The following is a 15,707-nucleotide window of genomic DNA, read 5'->3' as shown; positions in this document are numbered from 1 at the left end:
CTTTCTAGTTTCTCTGTCCCGCCTGAGTGGTTTTCCTTGAAATTAAAGCCTGGACTTTCAACTTCCCGCCTGTTTCCAGAATTTCCAAATGCTCCCAGCATGAAAATACCTGTAGTGATCAGCTATACATTCTTTTTTTTTTTTTAAGATTTTTAAAAAATTATTTATTTGACAGAGAGAGAGACAGCGAGAGAGGGAACACAAGCAGGGGGAGTGGAAGAGGGAGAAGCAGGCTTCCCGTGGAGCAGGGATCCCGACGTGGGGCTTGATCCCAGGACCCTGGGATCATGACCTGAGCTGAAGGCAGACGCTTAACGACTGAGCCACCCAGGCGCCCCTCAGCTATACATTCTTTTCCCTCCGTGGCTTCATCCCTCTGGCCTACTACTCAAAATGTGGTCTATGGGTATCAGAGGTCTTGTCATTACCTAGGGGCTTGTTAGAGATGGAGAATTCAGGCCCTCCCCCAAGCTTCCTGGATCAATCAATACTTTCTATCCATTGTGAACAGAGCCCTGGTTATAGATTAAATAGAACACCCTGGTAAATTATAATAATGATAATCATTAATTGAGTGATGAACTTTACTTATATTATCTTTCATCCTCACAACAGCCCTGTAACTTTGGTATGCATTATTCTTATTTAATTGTTGAGAACTGAGACTTACTCAAGGGTTATGTAACTTGCCCAGAGTCTCATAGCTAGTAACAAAGCCAGGATTGTGCGTCCATTACAGCCCACATACTTTACTGCCATGAGTCTTTTTATCTTATTACAAAGAAATTCGTTTAAAAAATTAAGACAACATACAGAAAATTATAAAGAATAAAAGTCACATATAATTTACCACCAGTCTTAATTTTCGTGTGTGTATTTCCAATTTTGTGTGTGTGTGAGAGAGAGAGAGAGGGAGGGAGAGATGAATTGTTGAAATGGTTTTGTAACTTGTTTTTGTTTCTTCTTAATGAAACATTGTGAGCATTTTAATACAACCCTTGCTCTTTTCACCATATCAGGCTGCCTCTTGTTTCAATAAATTCTTTTGTGTCAGGGTAGGAAGCCCCATTCAAGGGTCAGAATATAGCAACTCTCCCAGGGGCTCCCTTTGCATGGGTGGCCCTCCCCCATTAAGGGAGCAGTGGCTGAAATGTTTCATCTCGTTCCTTTTTGGGAAAGACCAACACAGCAGAGAAGAAGAGTCATTTATTTGTTTGCGAAAAATTTCAGGTTTAGATGTGTGATGAAATATTTAGAAAAAAAACTTACTTGGTTACTGAGAGCCAGAATTCCTGCTCCGAAGAGCAGATGGGTTACCTGAGGTGGCAGAAGGGGAGGCAACGGCGAAGAGGTCTGGTGAAAGGAAGTCAGTCCAGGGAACTGTAGAAAGCAAGATGGAGTCCCTCACGTCAAGCAGTGGCCTGTGTCAAGCAATGGTGCAGGCAGCTGTGGGCATTGCGGTTCAGACCAGGTATTGCTGAGAGCAGCCCCTGCCGACGACGCACCCAGAACAATAAGCAGCAGAAGGAGAGCAGGTCTGCAAACGCCCGGCACTGACTAAATCCTCGGTAAAAGGGAGGATTTTTGCAGCAAATGGTCAGACTCTGGACACTGAGCCTTCTGCGTCTGACCACTTCAGAAAGGTAGCTGCTGCCAAAGGCTCTGCCTGATTGATCTCTGAACAGAACCGAGATCCTTGCTGGCCTGAACACAATCAGCAGTCAGTGCCGAGAGCAGACCCAGACCGGACCTGGACTGGACCGAGGCCTTATCTCAGGTGCGACTCAGACTGAGTCTTTTGATTCATTAACGTCCTATACCTGTTCTATCTTGTTTGTTGTGTGACTTGCCTTGTGCCTTGCATGACTTTTTTTTTTTTTAAAGGAGGCTCCCCACCCAACGCGGGGCTTGAACTCATGACCCTGAGATCAAGACCTGAGCTGAGCTGGTATCAAGAGTTAAACCCTTGGGGGCACCTGGGTGGCTCAGTCAGTTGAGAATCTACCTTGGGCTCAGGTCATGATCTCGGGGGAGGGGGAGGTTGGTCCAGGGATCAAGCCTCTGTCCAGCTCCCTGCTCAGCGGGGAGCCTGCTTCTCCCTCTCCCTCTGCCCCTGCCCCCCGCTTGTGCACACGAGCTCTCTAAAATAAATAAATCAATCTTAAAAAAAAGAAAGAGGCAGTGCACCAGTTTGCTCAGGCTGCCATTAAAAAGCACCACAGACTGGGCGGCTTAAAGAGCAGACATTTATTCTTTCAGTTCTTCTGGAGGCCAGAAGTCTGAGATCAAGGTGTTGGCAGGGGTGGATTTTTTTCCCTATGATCTCCCTCCTTGGCTTGTAGACGTCCTTCTCAGGTGCCTTCACCTGGACTCCTCTGTGTGTGTCTGGGTCCAAATCCCCTTATAAGGATGTCAAATGTATTAGTTTAGGGCCCATTCAACCTCACTGAACCTTAATCACCTCTTTAAAGGCCCGATTTCCAAATATAGTCACATTCTGAGGTACTGGGGGTTAGGACTTCCACAAACAGTTTTAAGGGGCGGACACATCAGTCTGTAACAAGCAGTATTTCAAAGGAGACTCCACTGGCCCAGGAACAGGTCGAGAGAGGAGTGGGACATAAAGCAGGGAGTGAAAACTGGCACACACAGATTTTGTTTGGACTGATTAGTTTGTATTAAGGCTGTAGGGGGTTTTCTCATAAAAATTCTGATGTTTTGGCTTCTTGCCTAAAATCTAAAGCTCCAGCCACATGGGGCCTGCATTCCTGCATGGCAATGCTTGGCTGGGGTTGGGTGGTAGCTGTCCCAATTCCCAGCACTCCCCTGCTCTGCTCTCCAGCCTGGTCTGCTTCACCTAAAGCCATTAGGGTTTTTGGCACCTGGGCTGGAGAGTATAGACGTAGATCCAAATTCATGTTCGAACTGAAGAAAAAAATGTATGTGATATTTCAAACCTATGGGGAAGCACTGTGTGGAAGAATGGGCCATGCTGTCCCATCCCCGATGAGAGGATCATTGTTGACTTGAGGAGTTTAAGGCAGGTGCTTTCCTCTGGGTGCCTGAGAGTGCAGCCCTTAAGCACTAGCCTAGAGCTTCTGTGAAGTTGGCAGTTCCCCTGGGCCCCAAGAAAGGCAGGGGAGAAACCAGCTGCTTTGTTTGTTCTTCAGCAAAATAATGGACACTCACTGATTCTATTAATTTTAAGAGGAAATGCTCTGGCTTCGATACGGTTTAGACTAAACCGTCTTTAAGGGGAAGAAAAGTAATTTGTCTCGGGTGAGATGCTCGCTTTTAGAGGTCAGCCAGTAGAGGAACGATGCCAACTGCCCAGCCGCCAAGCTCACGGGCGGGAATACTGTGAATACAACAGGAACCGGAGGGTCTTCCTTCACCATCTCCTGGGAGCTGGGTGCCCACCCCCCTGCGCCTGTGGGGCCACTGGCTGAAACTCAGGGTTGAATGAAACTATCAAACTAAGACTCAGAACCTTAATCTGAAGAAAAGAATCCAGGTTCCTTGGGAAAGAAGTGGGGTTTTCTCAAGGAAGGGAAGTAGAGTTTCTCTACTTCGAGACTTGAAGAAGAGAATGCAAGAGGGACCAGGAACAAACCAAGTTCTGGAGAAGCCAGTTAGAAAGCTGTTCGAGAAGCATCTGAAGCACGGAGTCATGAAGGTCTAGGGCACCAGCTGCCCACCCTTGGGCAACTTGAGGGAGAATGTGTGATTCTCCTATGTAGCGGTTCCCTTCTGGAAATGTCTTTTTTGCTAAAGGATCATAGGTTGTCTGCTCTGTTGGTCTTGTGAACACTAAAGAGGCAGAGTGGCATGACGTGGAAGGGTATGTTCCTTCCCATCTCCTCCTGGTCCTCAGTGAAGACAGAGGGTCACCCTCGGGTGAACTGTAACCCTAAGCTGCAGGTGGTCATTGTAATATCAGAGGATAATCCTGAAAGCTACCCGGCACCGGGACACCTGGGTGGCTCAGTTGGTTAAACAGCTGCCTTCGGCTCAGATCATGATCCCAGGGTTCTGAGATCAAGTCCCACATCGGGCTCCCCGCTCAGCAGGGAGCCTGCTTCTCCTTCTGCCTGCCACTTCTGCTTGTGCTCTGTCTCTCTCTCTGACAAATAAATAAATAAAATCAAAAAAAGAAAAAAAAAGGTACACGGCACCAAAGCAATGTTCTGCAGTGAAATGGAAGATCAAATCTGCTAAGTCTTATAAGTTAAAGAATCCTGCTCCCAGATGGGAGATGGGGGTACCCAGCAAACTCCCGAGCTATTATATAATAAATCATGTTGGAATAATTAGATGTTATTTAATTTAATGATGTAGATACGTTAACACCCTAGGTCACACCAGAAACAAAAATTTATTCCAGATGGATTGGATTACTCGTGAAAAAAATATATAGCATATAAAAAACAAAACTATCAAATATAAGGTAAAATATATGAAAGTTTTTTCTTTCTTTTTTTAAAGATTTTTTTCTTTATTCTTTTTTTTAAGATTTTTTTCTTTATTTATTTGACAGAGAGAGACATAGCGAGAGAGGGAACACAAGCAGGGGGAACGGGAGAAGGAGAAGCAGGCTTCCCGCTGAGCAGGGAGCCCAATGCGGGGCTCAATCCCAGGACCCTGGGATCATGACCTGAGCCGAAGGCAGATGCTTAACAACTGAGCCACCCAGGCGTCCCTATGAAAGTTTTTTCTGCTAACAGTGTTGGGGTAGTCCCAAGCAAGATATGAAACCAAGAGGTCATAAAAGGAAAAAAATGCCAGGCTGGACTACACAGAAATGAACAAAAGATACTTTAAATGCAACCAAGATATAGGGAACAGATGACCAGAAGAAAATACTTGTAATATATAACAGACAAAGGTTAATCTCCCTAAATAGGAAAAGAACACCAACACACTGATATGACAAAAAAAAAAAAAAAAAAAAAAACTCGACAGGAAAAAGATCAAAGGATATAATGAAGGACTTCATAGAGAAATAGAAATGGTCAATAAGAATATATTTTTAGAAACCCTGAGCCTTTATAATATTTAAAGGACTTCACATTGAAGTATCAGTATGACCCTTTTACCTGTAGGTGAAAAAAGTTTTGTAAATACAGATTAAGGTCTGGAAGAATATGCACTAAACTCTGCACAGTATTTCATTCTGAGGGAATATAACTGAGGAAGCAGAGCAGGGGTCTTTTATTGATTTTTCATGTGGTGAGATTATGGGTGATTTTTACCTTGGGGATGTTTTGTTGCTGTACAATTTAATTCCTTGGCAAGCAGTGCAAACATAAATTCACTACTTTCAGGGGGTTTGGAAAGTTTCTGTTTATTTTAGTTTTCAAAATCACAAAAAAATGTATGAGTTAATTAGAAGAATCAGGCCAGTTTTTACCTATTCTCAGATCTCAAATTTTCTTACGGGGGGACAGCAGAAGGAGAGGGAGAGAGAGAATCTTAAACAGGCTCCAAGACCCTGAGATCATGACCTGAACTGAAATCAGGAGTCAGATATGGAACTGACAGTCATCCAGATGCCCCTACAGCCAATTTGTATTCACACTATTTGTCCTTGTACTTAATTCATGGATATCTTCAATTATACATTTTCCCCAACATACATCTTTCTAGATATCCCCCCTACTGAAAATAGAAAAGAAAGAAAACAAAGAAGAAGGAAAGAAAGAAAAAAGAAAATGCCATATATATATATGGCTTTGATTATTTTAATACATTATTATTGCTTTCACTAAAGTTTTGACTCTAGTGAGGACCAAAGTGACCAGGATAATAGACAGCCAGGCATCACTCTGGGAAACAAGTTTTCAGAAAGGTCAAAAGAAAACGTCCTTGCTATGTGACTTTTGAATAAGCCACTTGAAAAAACTAGATATTACACGTGCATATTACATAACTCAAAGAGTCCAAGAGAGTGTGCTGGGGAGTTGTGTGCCTGCTACCTTTGTTCCTGAGGCAGATAATATTACAAATCGTAATATCTGGTATATCCTTCCAGAGACAGTTTACGCGTGTGCAAATGTTGGCTTAATTATAGCGTAGCTCCCGGGCGCCTGGGTGGCTCAGGTGGTTAAGCGTCTGCCTTCGGCTCAGGTCATGATCCCAGGGTCCTGGGATCGAGTCCCACATCGGGCTCCCTGTTCCTTGGGAGCCTGCTTCTCCCTCTGCCTCTCTCTCTCTCTCTGTCTCTCATGAATAGATAAATAAAATCTTTAAAAAAAAAATAAAAATAATTATAGCGTAGCTACCATAACACTGGTTTGCGTCTTACTCTTTTTACTTAAAAAAATAGATCTTAGAAATTGTTGTATATCAGTATTATCGATAGAGCTGTATCATTGTTTTCAACAATATGCAAATGCAAATGATTTCAGTCATTGAATGATGGTTAACCATCATTTACCTCATTAGTCCCCTACTGATGAGCACTTATGTTGTTTCTCATATTTTATCTGTTCAAACAATGCTGTAATAAATATCCCTCCGTGGGGCCTGGGTGGCTCCGTTGGTTAAGCAACTGCCTTCAGCTCAGGTCATGATCTCAGGGTCCTGGGATCGAGCCCCGCATCGGGCTCCCTGCTGGGCAGGAAGCCTGCTTCTCTCTTTCCCACTCCCCCTGCTTCTGTTCCCTCTCTTGCTGTCTCTCTCTCTCTCTCTGTCAAATAAATAAATAAAATCTTAAAAAAAAATAAATATCGCTCCGTATTTGTGATTTTGCAAATGTGCAAGAATTTGTAGAAGAAATCCCTGCACTTAGGATTACTGGCTTATAAGGTAAGTGCAATTTAAATTGTGAATGCTCTGTAGTAATTTGTATTCCTTTGAACCATGATTAAGAGTTTGTTTCCCTATACCTTCAACTACATAATGATATCAAGCTTTTGATCCCTGTCAACCTCATAGGTGAAAAATGGTTTCTTATGTAGTTTTGATTTCTCTTTCTTTCATTGCAAGTGAAGTTGAACATTTTTGTATATGTTTAAGGCCATTTATATTTCCTCTAAGGTATCCATTTATTATGTCTTAATTTTATTCAATTTCATGTATTTAGTTTTAAGCGTTCATTCAAATTACAAAAATAATTTTTGCCATTTAAAGATTCGCTCGCTGGTTAAGAAAAAATCCAGCTACATGGTATTTATGAGAGATACTTCTAAATCAAAATAACTGGAAATAGAGGGATGAATAAAGATATATCAAACACATGAATAAAAAATAAAGTAGGAGTAACAATAGTAAAACCAAAGCAATTTAATATTTTAGATTTATGAGAGGTGCTGTTCATCAAGAATATATAATAGTCATGAGCCTTTATGAATCTAACAACAGATTTCAAAATATAAAACAAAAACTGTTGGAAATACAAGAAAAAAAATTTTTTAATACAGCTTTTTTTTTAAAGATTTTATTTATTTGTAAGAGAGAGAGAGAGAGCACAAGCAGGGGGAGCGACAGGCAGAGGGAGAAGCAGGCTTCCCGCTGAGTAAGGAGCTGAGTAAGGATCCCAGGATCCTGGGATCATGACCTGAGCCAAAGGCAGACACTTAACTGACTGAGCCACCCAGGTGTCCTGAAATGCAAGAAAATTTGATGAATCCACAGATACATAATATTTTGGGGATACTAAAATGTATCTCTCAGAAGTTAACAAATCAAGTAGACAAAAGTAAGTAAGGTTATAGAGGATCTAAATAACAGAATTAAGTTAATAAACAGAGAATACATATTTAAAAAAGGCACATGGAATGTTCAGAAAAAGAAACAATTATGAGACTATAAAAACATTTTGATAATTCTAAAAAGACCCTATACAATCTGACCACAATATAATAACTATAATTTAATAACAAAAGAATGGAACCTTTCAAAACAAAACACAAAACTGCAACTATTGGCAAGAAAATAAAATCACCTTTCTGTATGACTCTTAGATTAAAAAGAAAATCAAAATGGAAATTACAAACTATTGGGACATGAATGACAATAAGGGAGAATGTTTAGTGAATCTTGTTGGAATGGCCAACACAGTAACATGTGAAAATGTATAGCATTAAAAGCATTTATCGGGAAATCAGAAAATTTTACTAGGCAGTTTTTTAAAAAGGTAAGAAAATGAATCTGGTGTGCGGGGGGCGGGGGAGAATAAAGATAAAAGCCTGCATCAGATTTCTACTGTTAATCCTGGACTTTCTTTCTAAGGATAGCTAGAAAAGCTACATGACTACAAATATGTCAAGCATTTACTTGAAGCATCAGCATCAGCGAACACGCAAGGTAATAAGACAATAGAACCAGAAGACGGAAACCCAGAGGTTAAGTTAGGCATTATGTACCACTTTTCTATTAGTGGTATTTCCCATTTTCTTTTCTTAAGCTTTTTTTTCTTTTAAATATTTTATTTATTTTTTTATTTTTTTTAAAGATTTTATGTATTTATTTGAGAGAGAGAATGAGAGACAGAGAGCACGAGAGGGAGGAGGGTGAGAAGGAGAAGCGGACTCTCTGCCGAGCAGGGAGCCCGATGCGGGACTCGATCCCGGGACTCCAAGATCATGACCTGAGCCAAAGGCAGTCGCTTAACCAACTGAGCCACTCAGGCGCCCTCTTTTAAATATTTTATTTATTTATCCGAGAGAGAGCGAAAGAGAGATCACGAGCAGGGGGGAAAAGGAGACTCCCCACTGAGTAGGGAGCCCAACACGGGACTCGATCCCAGCAGCCTGGGACCACAACCTGAGCCAAAGGCAGATGCTTAGCTGACTGAGCCACCCAGGCGCCCCCCCCCCCCCGCATTTTCATTAGAGGAAGCTGAGTGGTTTAGCCTCACAGGGCTGGGTGAAGAAACGTTGGAATCCATGATCTCTTATACCCAATTTCAGGTAGAGATCCCAAAGGGTTAAAGGACTGGGCTAGACTGGCTTTCTAAAGGATTGCAGCTTGGCTTCAAAGAATCTCAGTTCTGAAATTGAACTAGGCTGATCCTGGTTTGCTTGTGCCTTCAGGCAACGGTGAGAAACAAAAGTAAATCTTGCCTGAGGAAAATGAAATCATCCTAAACCTTAATGAGCTCCACCAGAAACTTAAAGAATGCATTTCTCTGGCACACAATCAAAAGCAACCAGGCCCAGGAAGAAATACGGCAACATGAACAAAAACCACTAGAAACAATGGACATTAGAAACCGTTTCATGTAGAACCCAGATATTGGAGTTATTAGTCATAATTCTTAAAACAACTATTTTTACAAAATATAAGGGAATAATAAAAGATAAAACTAAGAATTCGGACATAAAACTAGAAATATAAAAAAGGACATAGATTTAAAAAAAGCTATTCAAAATTAAAAACTGAAAAATACAATAGCTGAAATTAAGATTTAACAGCAGGTTAGACACAGCTGAATTGAGGATTAAGGAGCTAGAAGAGACAAGAGAATTTTTAAGAAGTGCAGAAGAGGGACACCTGGATGGCTCAGTCAATTAAGCGACCAACTCTGGAGCTCCGCTCAGGTCTTGATCTCAGGGTCCTGAGTTCAAGCCCCACTTGGGCTCCACCCTGGGTGTGGGGCCTGCCTAAAAACACAAAAGTTAAAAAAATGCAGGAGAGAGGCTAAGAGACAGGAAGGATGGGTCAGAAGGCCTAGAATAGGTATAATCTGAAGTTTTAGAAGGGGGGGGGTGGAGACAAAGGAATGGGATTGAAGAAATGTTTGAACAGATCATGTCTGAAAAGCTCCCAAAGTGATGAAAGATTTTCAGTCACAGATTTAAGAAACCCTATGGCCCCAAATGGGGTAAATCCAAACATAAGTCCACACCTAGGCCACATTAACTGACCCTCTAATTGTTGCCCCTTTGAACCCAAAATGCCCTTTCTCCCTCTGGCTGTTTGTAAATAACCAATTCTTCCAATGTTCTTAGAACAAGATTTACCATCCTGCTTTTAACTTTTTGAAATAGAAATAACTTTTCAATGTACTTTGAATATATAGGAGACAAAGGATTCATGAAACACTACTCTTTCTTCTTGGCAGTATTTTCTGTACTATTTTATTCTTTTCCATCTTATTAAAAAAATAATTCTGGTCACAGTCCCTAAATCCGGGCTCAACCTACGGTTTGGAAAACCCTAAGGAGTGTGGAGAGAATAGAATTGCATTAACAAACCTTTAATATGTAAATTTGTTTGTCTGTTTGGCTTTCACCCTCCAGGAATCAGATGACCTTGGACACGGGCCAGTTTTCTTTTCTTTGCTGTGCTCTGCTTTGTTTGCTTATTCTTTTTTTTTTTTTTTTTTTTTGCTTTGCTTTGGGGGTGGTGCGCATTAGGAAAAGCCGGCGGCCAGTTAAATCTCAGCAGCCGGTTCCTGCTCTCGGGGAAGGGAGGAACACTGGCGCTAGGGCGCTCTGCCGTGGCGAACCTGTAGGTCAGGCGAGGGCCCGGCTCCCTGGCTGGGGCTTCCTGGCCTTGGAAGTGCCCGGAGCTTCCGAGAACTTTGCTGTACTGCGAATGAAATGTCAGACCAAAGAACTTCAAGTTCTCCTTGAGAGTCCGCGGAAGTGCAGGGTGGGGAGTCGCGGAAGAGGGGGCCGCGATCGGCGCTCTGGAGATATCGGTAAATCCCGGGGTGCAACCTCTGCAGTGGTGTTGGCCGGCGCCCCCCCCCCCCCCCGGGCTGCAGGCTTACGGCTGGAGGAGGTGGCTTCTGTGTGTTCGTGAGGTCCCGTCGGGGAGAGACCGAGGACCGCGAGGAAAAGTGAGCAGTAAGGGGCCTAGCCGGCCTTCGCCCGGCCCACCCCCGGCCGTTGGCGCCCTTGAACCCGCCCCTCCGGATAGATCTCTGAGCGGGTTCCAGGCGCTCTTCACTCGCGGTCCAAAGGCGCGGCGGCGCGGGCCATGGATCCCCTGGCTGCGCTGCGCGGCGCGAGGCTGCGGTGGGCGCTGCTGGGTACGCGGGTGGCCCTCCCTGGCCTCTGCCCGCACGGGGCCAGAGCCAAGGCCGCGATCCCCGCCGCCGCCCGGGTTACCGCCGAGACTCCTGGAAACGGGCCTGGCGACCGGAGACTGCGGACCCTGGAGGAGCTTCCAGGGCCCGGGCAACTGCGCCTCTTCTTCCAGCTGTTAGTGCAAGGCTACGTTCTGCAGTTACACAAGCTCCAGGTAACCGAGCGGGGCGGGGGGATGGGGGGGCGGAGCTCGCGGCCAGGGTGCGCGGGGGTGAGCATCGGGACAGAGAAGCTGGAGTTGGAGAGATGTTGGACAAAAAAGTGAAGGACACGAGAATTGAGCTCAGGACCGACGGGAGCTATGGTCCTAGACTGGACATCTGTAGGGATTATGTGTAAAGGGTAGACAGAAGCCTTTGAACTGAAATGAATAGGTCCAGGAGTTGGTAGGGCACCAGGGAGGAGGTGACTTGGGAGCCAGGTTCCCAAATGAACAGAGGTTGAGAGAGGCAGGAACTGTCTTGGTAACAGAATGGCAGATGCAAGTGTCTAAGTTGCCAGATGTGGTAGAACCACTATTTAATTCTGAGATGATGTTGGCTCCCGTAGACTTCTTCCAAAGGAAATGGCTTCGGGTAGGATTACAGACATCTGGCAATTTGCACGATAGATTTTTCCATAGGGAGAAAAATGTCACTTCTCAGGGAGTGAAAGCAAAATCGTAGACGTTTAGGAAAAGGTGCATTTTTGTTGTTGTTGTTACTAAGGAATCAGTGTCCAGTAAGAAGAGTTTATTCAGTGGAACACTGAGGCAGGGATGGGTGGATATCCCACTGTGAACGGATGGAAACTGGAAAACCCAACGTGGGTTAAGGTGGAGAGGTTTTAGGAAATGAACTGAAGAGATTCATCTGGGATCTGTCTTCCTCATGACTATTACAAAGTATAAACCCATCCACTCTGCCCCAGGCATTTTTCCAAGTGCTGGGATTCATTGAGAGGCAGCCAATGCCCTCATAGTTTATATGCTCAGTTGGAAGCTTACATCCCAGGGTTTATATGCTCCTTTGGGGGAAGGAGGAGGACAAGGGTATGAACAAGTCAATAAACAGCTCATTTCAGAAAGAGAACTTGAGTGCCCTGCGAGGAGAAGCCTGTCCAGCGTTGGGGGCGGAGTAGGACCTTTGATTCATTTGCCCTCCACATGTGTGGTTCACAGTGATTGGCAAGAGGAACGGGCAAGCTCACCTGCTGGGCTGGCGAGCAGGCTGGTTACCATGTAGCTGTGTGCTGGCCAGTAGTCAAAAACTCAGAGGACTGTGGGCCCTGGGGATGCGACAGGCCTTTTGACGAGGGCCTCGAAGGTCAGACTGAGGGCCCGGGTTCCTCTGAGGGGCTTCGATGGGCTCTTGAGCGGGCCTGGGGGCCAGATGGCCTCCAAGGGACACTGTCCAGGTTATGATGTGTGCAGTAGGATGGACTAGACAGGAGAGGTAGAGAGGGCCTCGGGACAAAGGCTCGGGCGTGGTGTATCCAAACCACCCTCCAGACAAAGCTGGACCAGGAGTTGAGGATGAGGGGGGAAAATGACTCTGAGGCTTTGAAGCACTAAACTGACCAGTGTCTGTGCACGTGCATCCTCTGTACCCACCCGGGCTCCTGCTCTCTCCCGGGGCCTTCTTTGTTAGCTCCTGTTTCCAAGACTTGGTGGACAGCTCCCAAGGCACTCAGAGATGGTTAACAAATCATTCCTTCCAGGCGCAGCTTCAAGAAACCAAGTAAGCCAAGAAACCAGAATCCTGTAAACTTTTCCTACTTGATTTAACCTCTGGAAATATGAGAGGCCCAGTGAATGCCCCAAGGGTGATGACTAAGGATTTCTCATCACTTCTTAGGGAGAGTTTACTGGAAGGTTTTGCTCAGGATTATCTCTGGAGCAGTAACTACCAAAGAAATTCTAGACCATCCTAGGAGGTGGAGGAAGAAGCAGGAGAAAGCCAGGAATGTGTAATATTTTATTTTATTTTAATGTTATTTTATTTTATTTTATTTATTTGAGAGAGAGGGAGAGAGAGAATCTCAAGCAGACTCCATGCTGAGCACGGAGCCCAACATGGGGCTTGATCTCACAACCCTGAGATCATGACCTGAGCTGAAATCAAGAGTCGGACGCTTAACCGCCTGAGCCACCCAGGTGCCCCTTTTACTCTTTCTTTGAGATGGATTCCTGTAAGTAAATCCAGAGTCGTCTGCTTAACTGACTGAGCCGCCCAAGAGCCCCAGGCATGTATAGCCTTTTAGAGCAGCCAGGGCTAGGATCTAAGAGAGCCCCCTGGCTCCAGCCCCTGTCTCCCAGAGATCTGGAGTCGCATGAATCTTCCCAGGGCATTGATGGAAAATACATTAGCCCTTCCCACTACGTGTGGCTGGTATGAGTTAATAAAGAGTGGAGGGCTGCACATCTATAAAACCCAGTTAATACCCCTATTGAGGAGGAGGATACATTTCAGTGACCCACTTTGTATCAGTTCAAATTTATTTGGTTGCCACTCACACTGGCTTCAGGTAGCTTTATTGGCTCCTATAACCAAAAAGTGTAATAGTTGGATGCCCTTCAGCTATATGGTTTGCTCTGGAGACTCATGAGATCATCAAAGCTACAGTTTTGTTTTTCTGCAGTTCTCTCGGGTCTGCTGTCTTGCAGAAGTTGGTTGACTGACCTGGGTTAATTGCCTGTGTCTGAACCCATCCTAGTGGCCAGAGACATACTCTAATTAGCTTAGACACATGCAGGCTCAGCCCTAAAGCTGGGATTGGGGTCCCTTCCACCTAAACCACGTGAGTACTGCACAAAAGGCAGAGGACTGGAGTTGATAGAAGGGCAGCTGACCACAATATCCCCTGGACCCTCAGTTGTCAAAAACTGTGCATCACACACAAAAATAATAAAATCAGCTCAGGGAAGCATTGTAGGACTTAAGGGGTGGAGTGGGGATTGGAACATGTGAAAATCGTGCTAGTCCATAAATGCAGTTCCCTTTTCTTTAACTAAAATAATACCAAGAGTGCTAGAAAAATGAAATGTGAACGTATATTAACTTTATATGTAGATTTATATCAAATTGGTCGGCCCAGAGAATGATGAGACCAGTTACATATTCCATAGTTCTTATTGTGGACTGCCTCGGTTGGCGACCCCTCGTGTGCCCCACAATGCCCTATGCGTGTGTCATTTCATACACATGGTTCTCTCTCTCTATCTTTTTTTTATAGTTACACATATTTTTTCCTGTGATGAGAACTCTAAGATCTACTCTCTTAGAAACGTTCAAATATACAATACTGTATTAATAATTATAGTCACCAGGCTGAACATTACATCCCCCGGATTTATTTACCTTGTATCCGGAAATTTGTATCTTTTGACCCCCTTCATCCATATTACCCCCCTCCCACCTGCCAGCCACCAGTCTGTTCTGTGTATCTGTGAATTCGGTTTTGTTTGTTTTGTTTTTAGATTCCACATGGAAGAGAGATCAGTCAGTATTTGTCTTTCTCTGACTTATTTCACTTAGCATAATGCTCTCAAGGTCCATCCATATTGTCATACATGTCAATTTGACCTTCTCTTGTGTGGCTGAATAATATTCCATTGTATATATACCACAATTTCTGTATCAATTCATCCATCAACGAACACGTAGATCACTTCTGGGTCTTGGCTCTTGTAAATAATGCTGCCATGAACATGGGGTGCATAGATCTTTTGGGTTAGTATTTTCTGTTTTCTTTAGATAAATACCCAGAGTGAAATTGCTGGATTACAGGGTAGTTCTATTGTTGATTTTTTGAGGAACCTCCATACTCTTCCACAAGGGCTGTACCAGTTTGCATTCCCACCAACGGGGCGCAAGGGTTCCCTTTTCTCCACGTCCTTGCCAACACTTGTCATCTCTCGTCCTTTTGAGGTTCATTCTAACAGGTGTGAGATGCTATCTCATTGTGGTTTTGATTTGCATTTCCCTGATGATGAGTGATGTTGAGGGTCTTTTCATGTACCGGTTGGCCATCTGTATGTCTTCTTTGGAAAAATGTCTACTCGGATCTTCTGCCCATTTGTGAGGCAGATGGTTTTCACTGATATTTTCTATTGTCTTTATTTTTAGTCTCTATTTTATTTATTGCCATCCTGATCTTTGTTATTTTCTTCCTTCTACTAACTTTGGGGTTAGTTTGTTGTTCTTTTTCTAGTTCCTCGAGGTGTAAAGTTAGGTTGTTTATTTGAGATCTTTCTTGTTTCTTGATGTAGGCATCTATCACCACGAACTTCTCTCTTAGAATTGCTTTTGCTGTATCCCATAAATTCTGGCTTTCACCACTCTTTGCCTCCTTTCCCTGAAGCCTGCATTCCATTCTCCGCTGGACATCAGCATCAAAGGCCAGATCAAAGGCCAGATGATCTGTGACCTTCTGAACCTGGCAGGCTTTGCTCGAGGGTGTCATGTCCAGCTCCGGCAGCTCCAGCGCCAGGTCAGCCTCCTCCTTGGCTGTGGCTCAGCCGGCAGCATGAGCAGCCCCATGGGGACTGTGGGAAGGAAGGGTGCCCGGGCGCCCCCTCCTGCTCAGTCTCCTGTGCTGCACAGTCTGCCCCTATAATTTATGCATGCACCACTGCCCTGTCCGTGTCCCTTAAAGCATGTTTGGTTCCCCTGCTCGGGAATCTCCACA

General features: G+C 44.3%; 1 protein-coding gene across 1 annotated transcript in view; it reads left to right on the top strand.

Annotated features, from left to right (window-relative positions):
• The first annotated feature begins 10,929 nt into the window (after nt 1-10,929).
• The window catches only part of CYP27A1 (cytochrome P450 family 27 subfamily A member 1), a 32,033-nt gene continuing 27,255 nt past the window's right edge, over nt 10,930-15,707 (top strand). The window contains exon 1 of the mRNA XM_028092219.2: nt 10,930-11,193. Coding sequence (XP_027948020.1) covers nt 10,930-11,193 — 264 coding nt within the window. The remainder of the gene's footprint in view (nt 11,194-15,707) is intronic.

Source organism: Eumetopias jubatus, unplaced genomic scaffold (genome assembly GCF_037043125.1).
Source record: "Eumetopias jubatus isolate StellerSeaLion01/CBP00866 unplaced genomic scaffold, mEumJub1_p1.0 scaffold_3, whole genome shotgun sequence".
Taxonomy (NCBI): domain Eukaryota; kingdom Metazoa; phylum Chordata; class Mammalia; order Carnivora; family Otariidae; genus Eumetopias; species Eumetopias jubatus.
The sequence above is the reverse complement of the archived record's forward strand: the minus strand, read 5'-3'. Positions and strand labels throughout refer to the sequence as shown.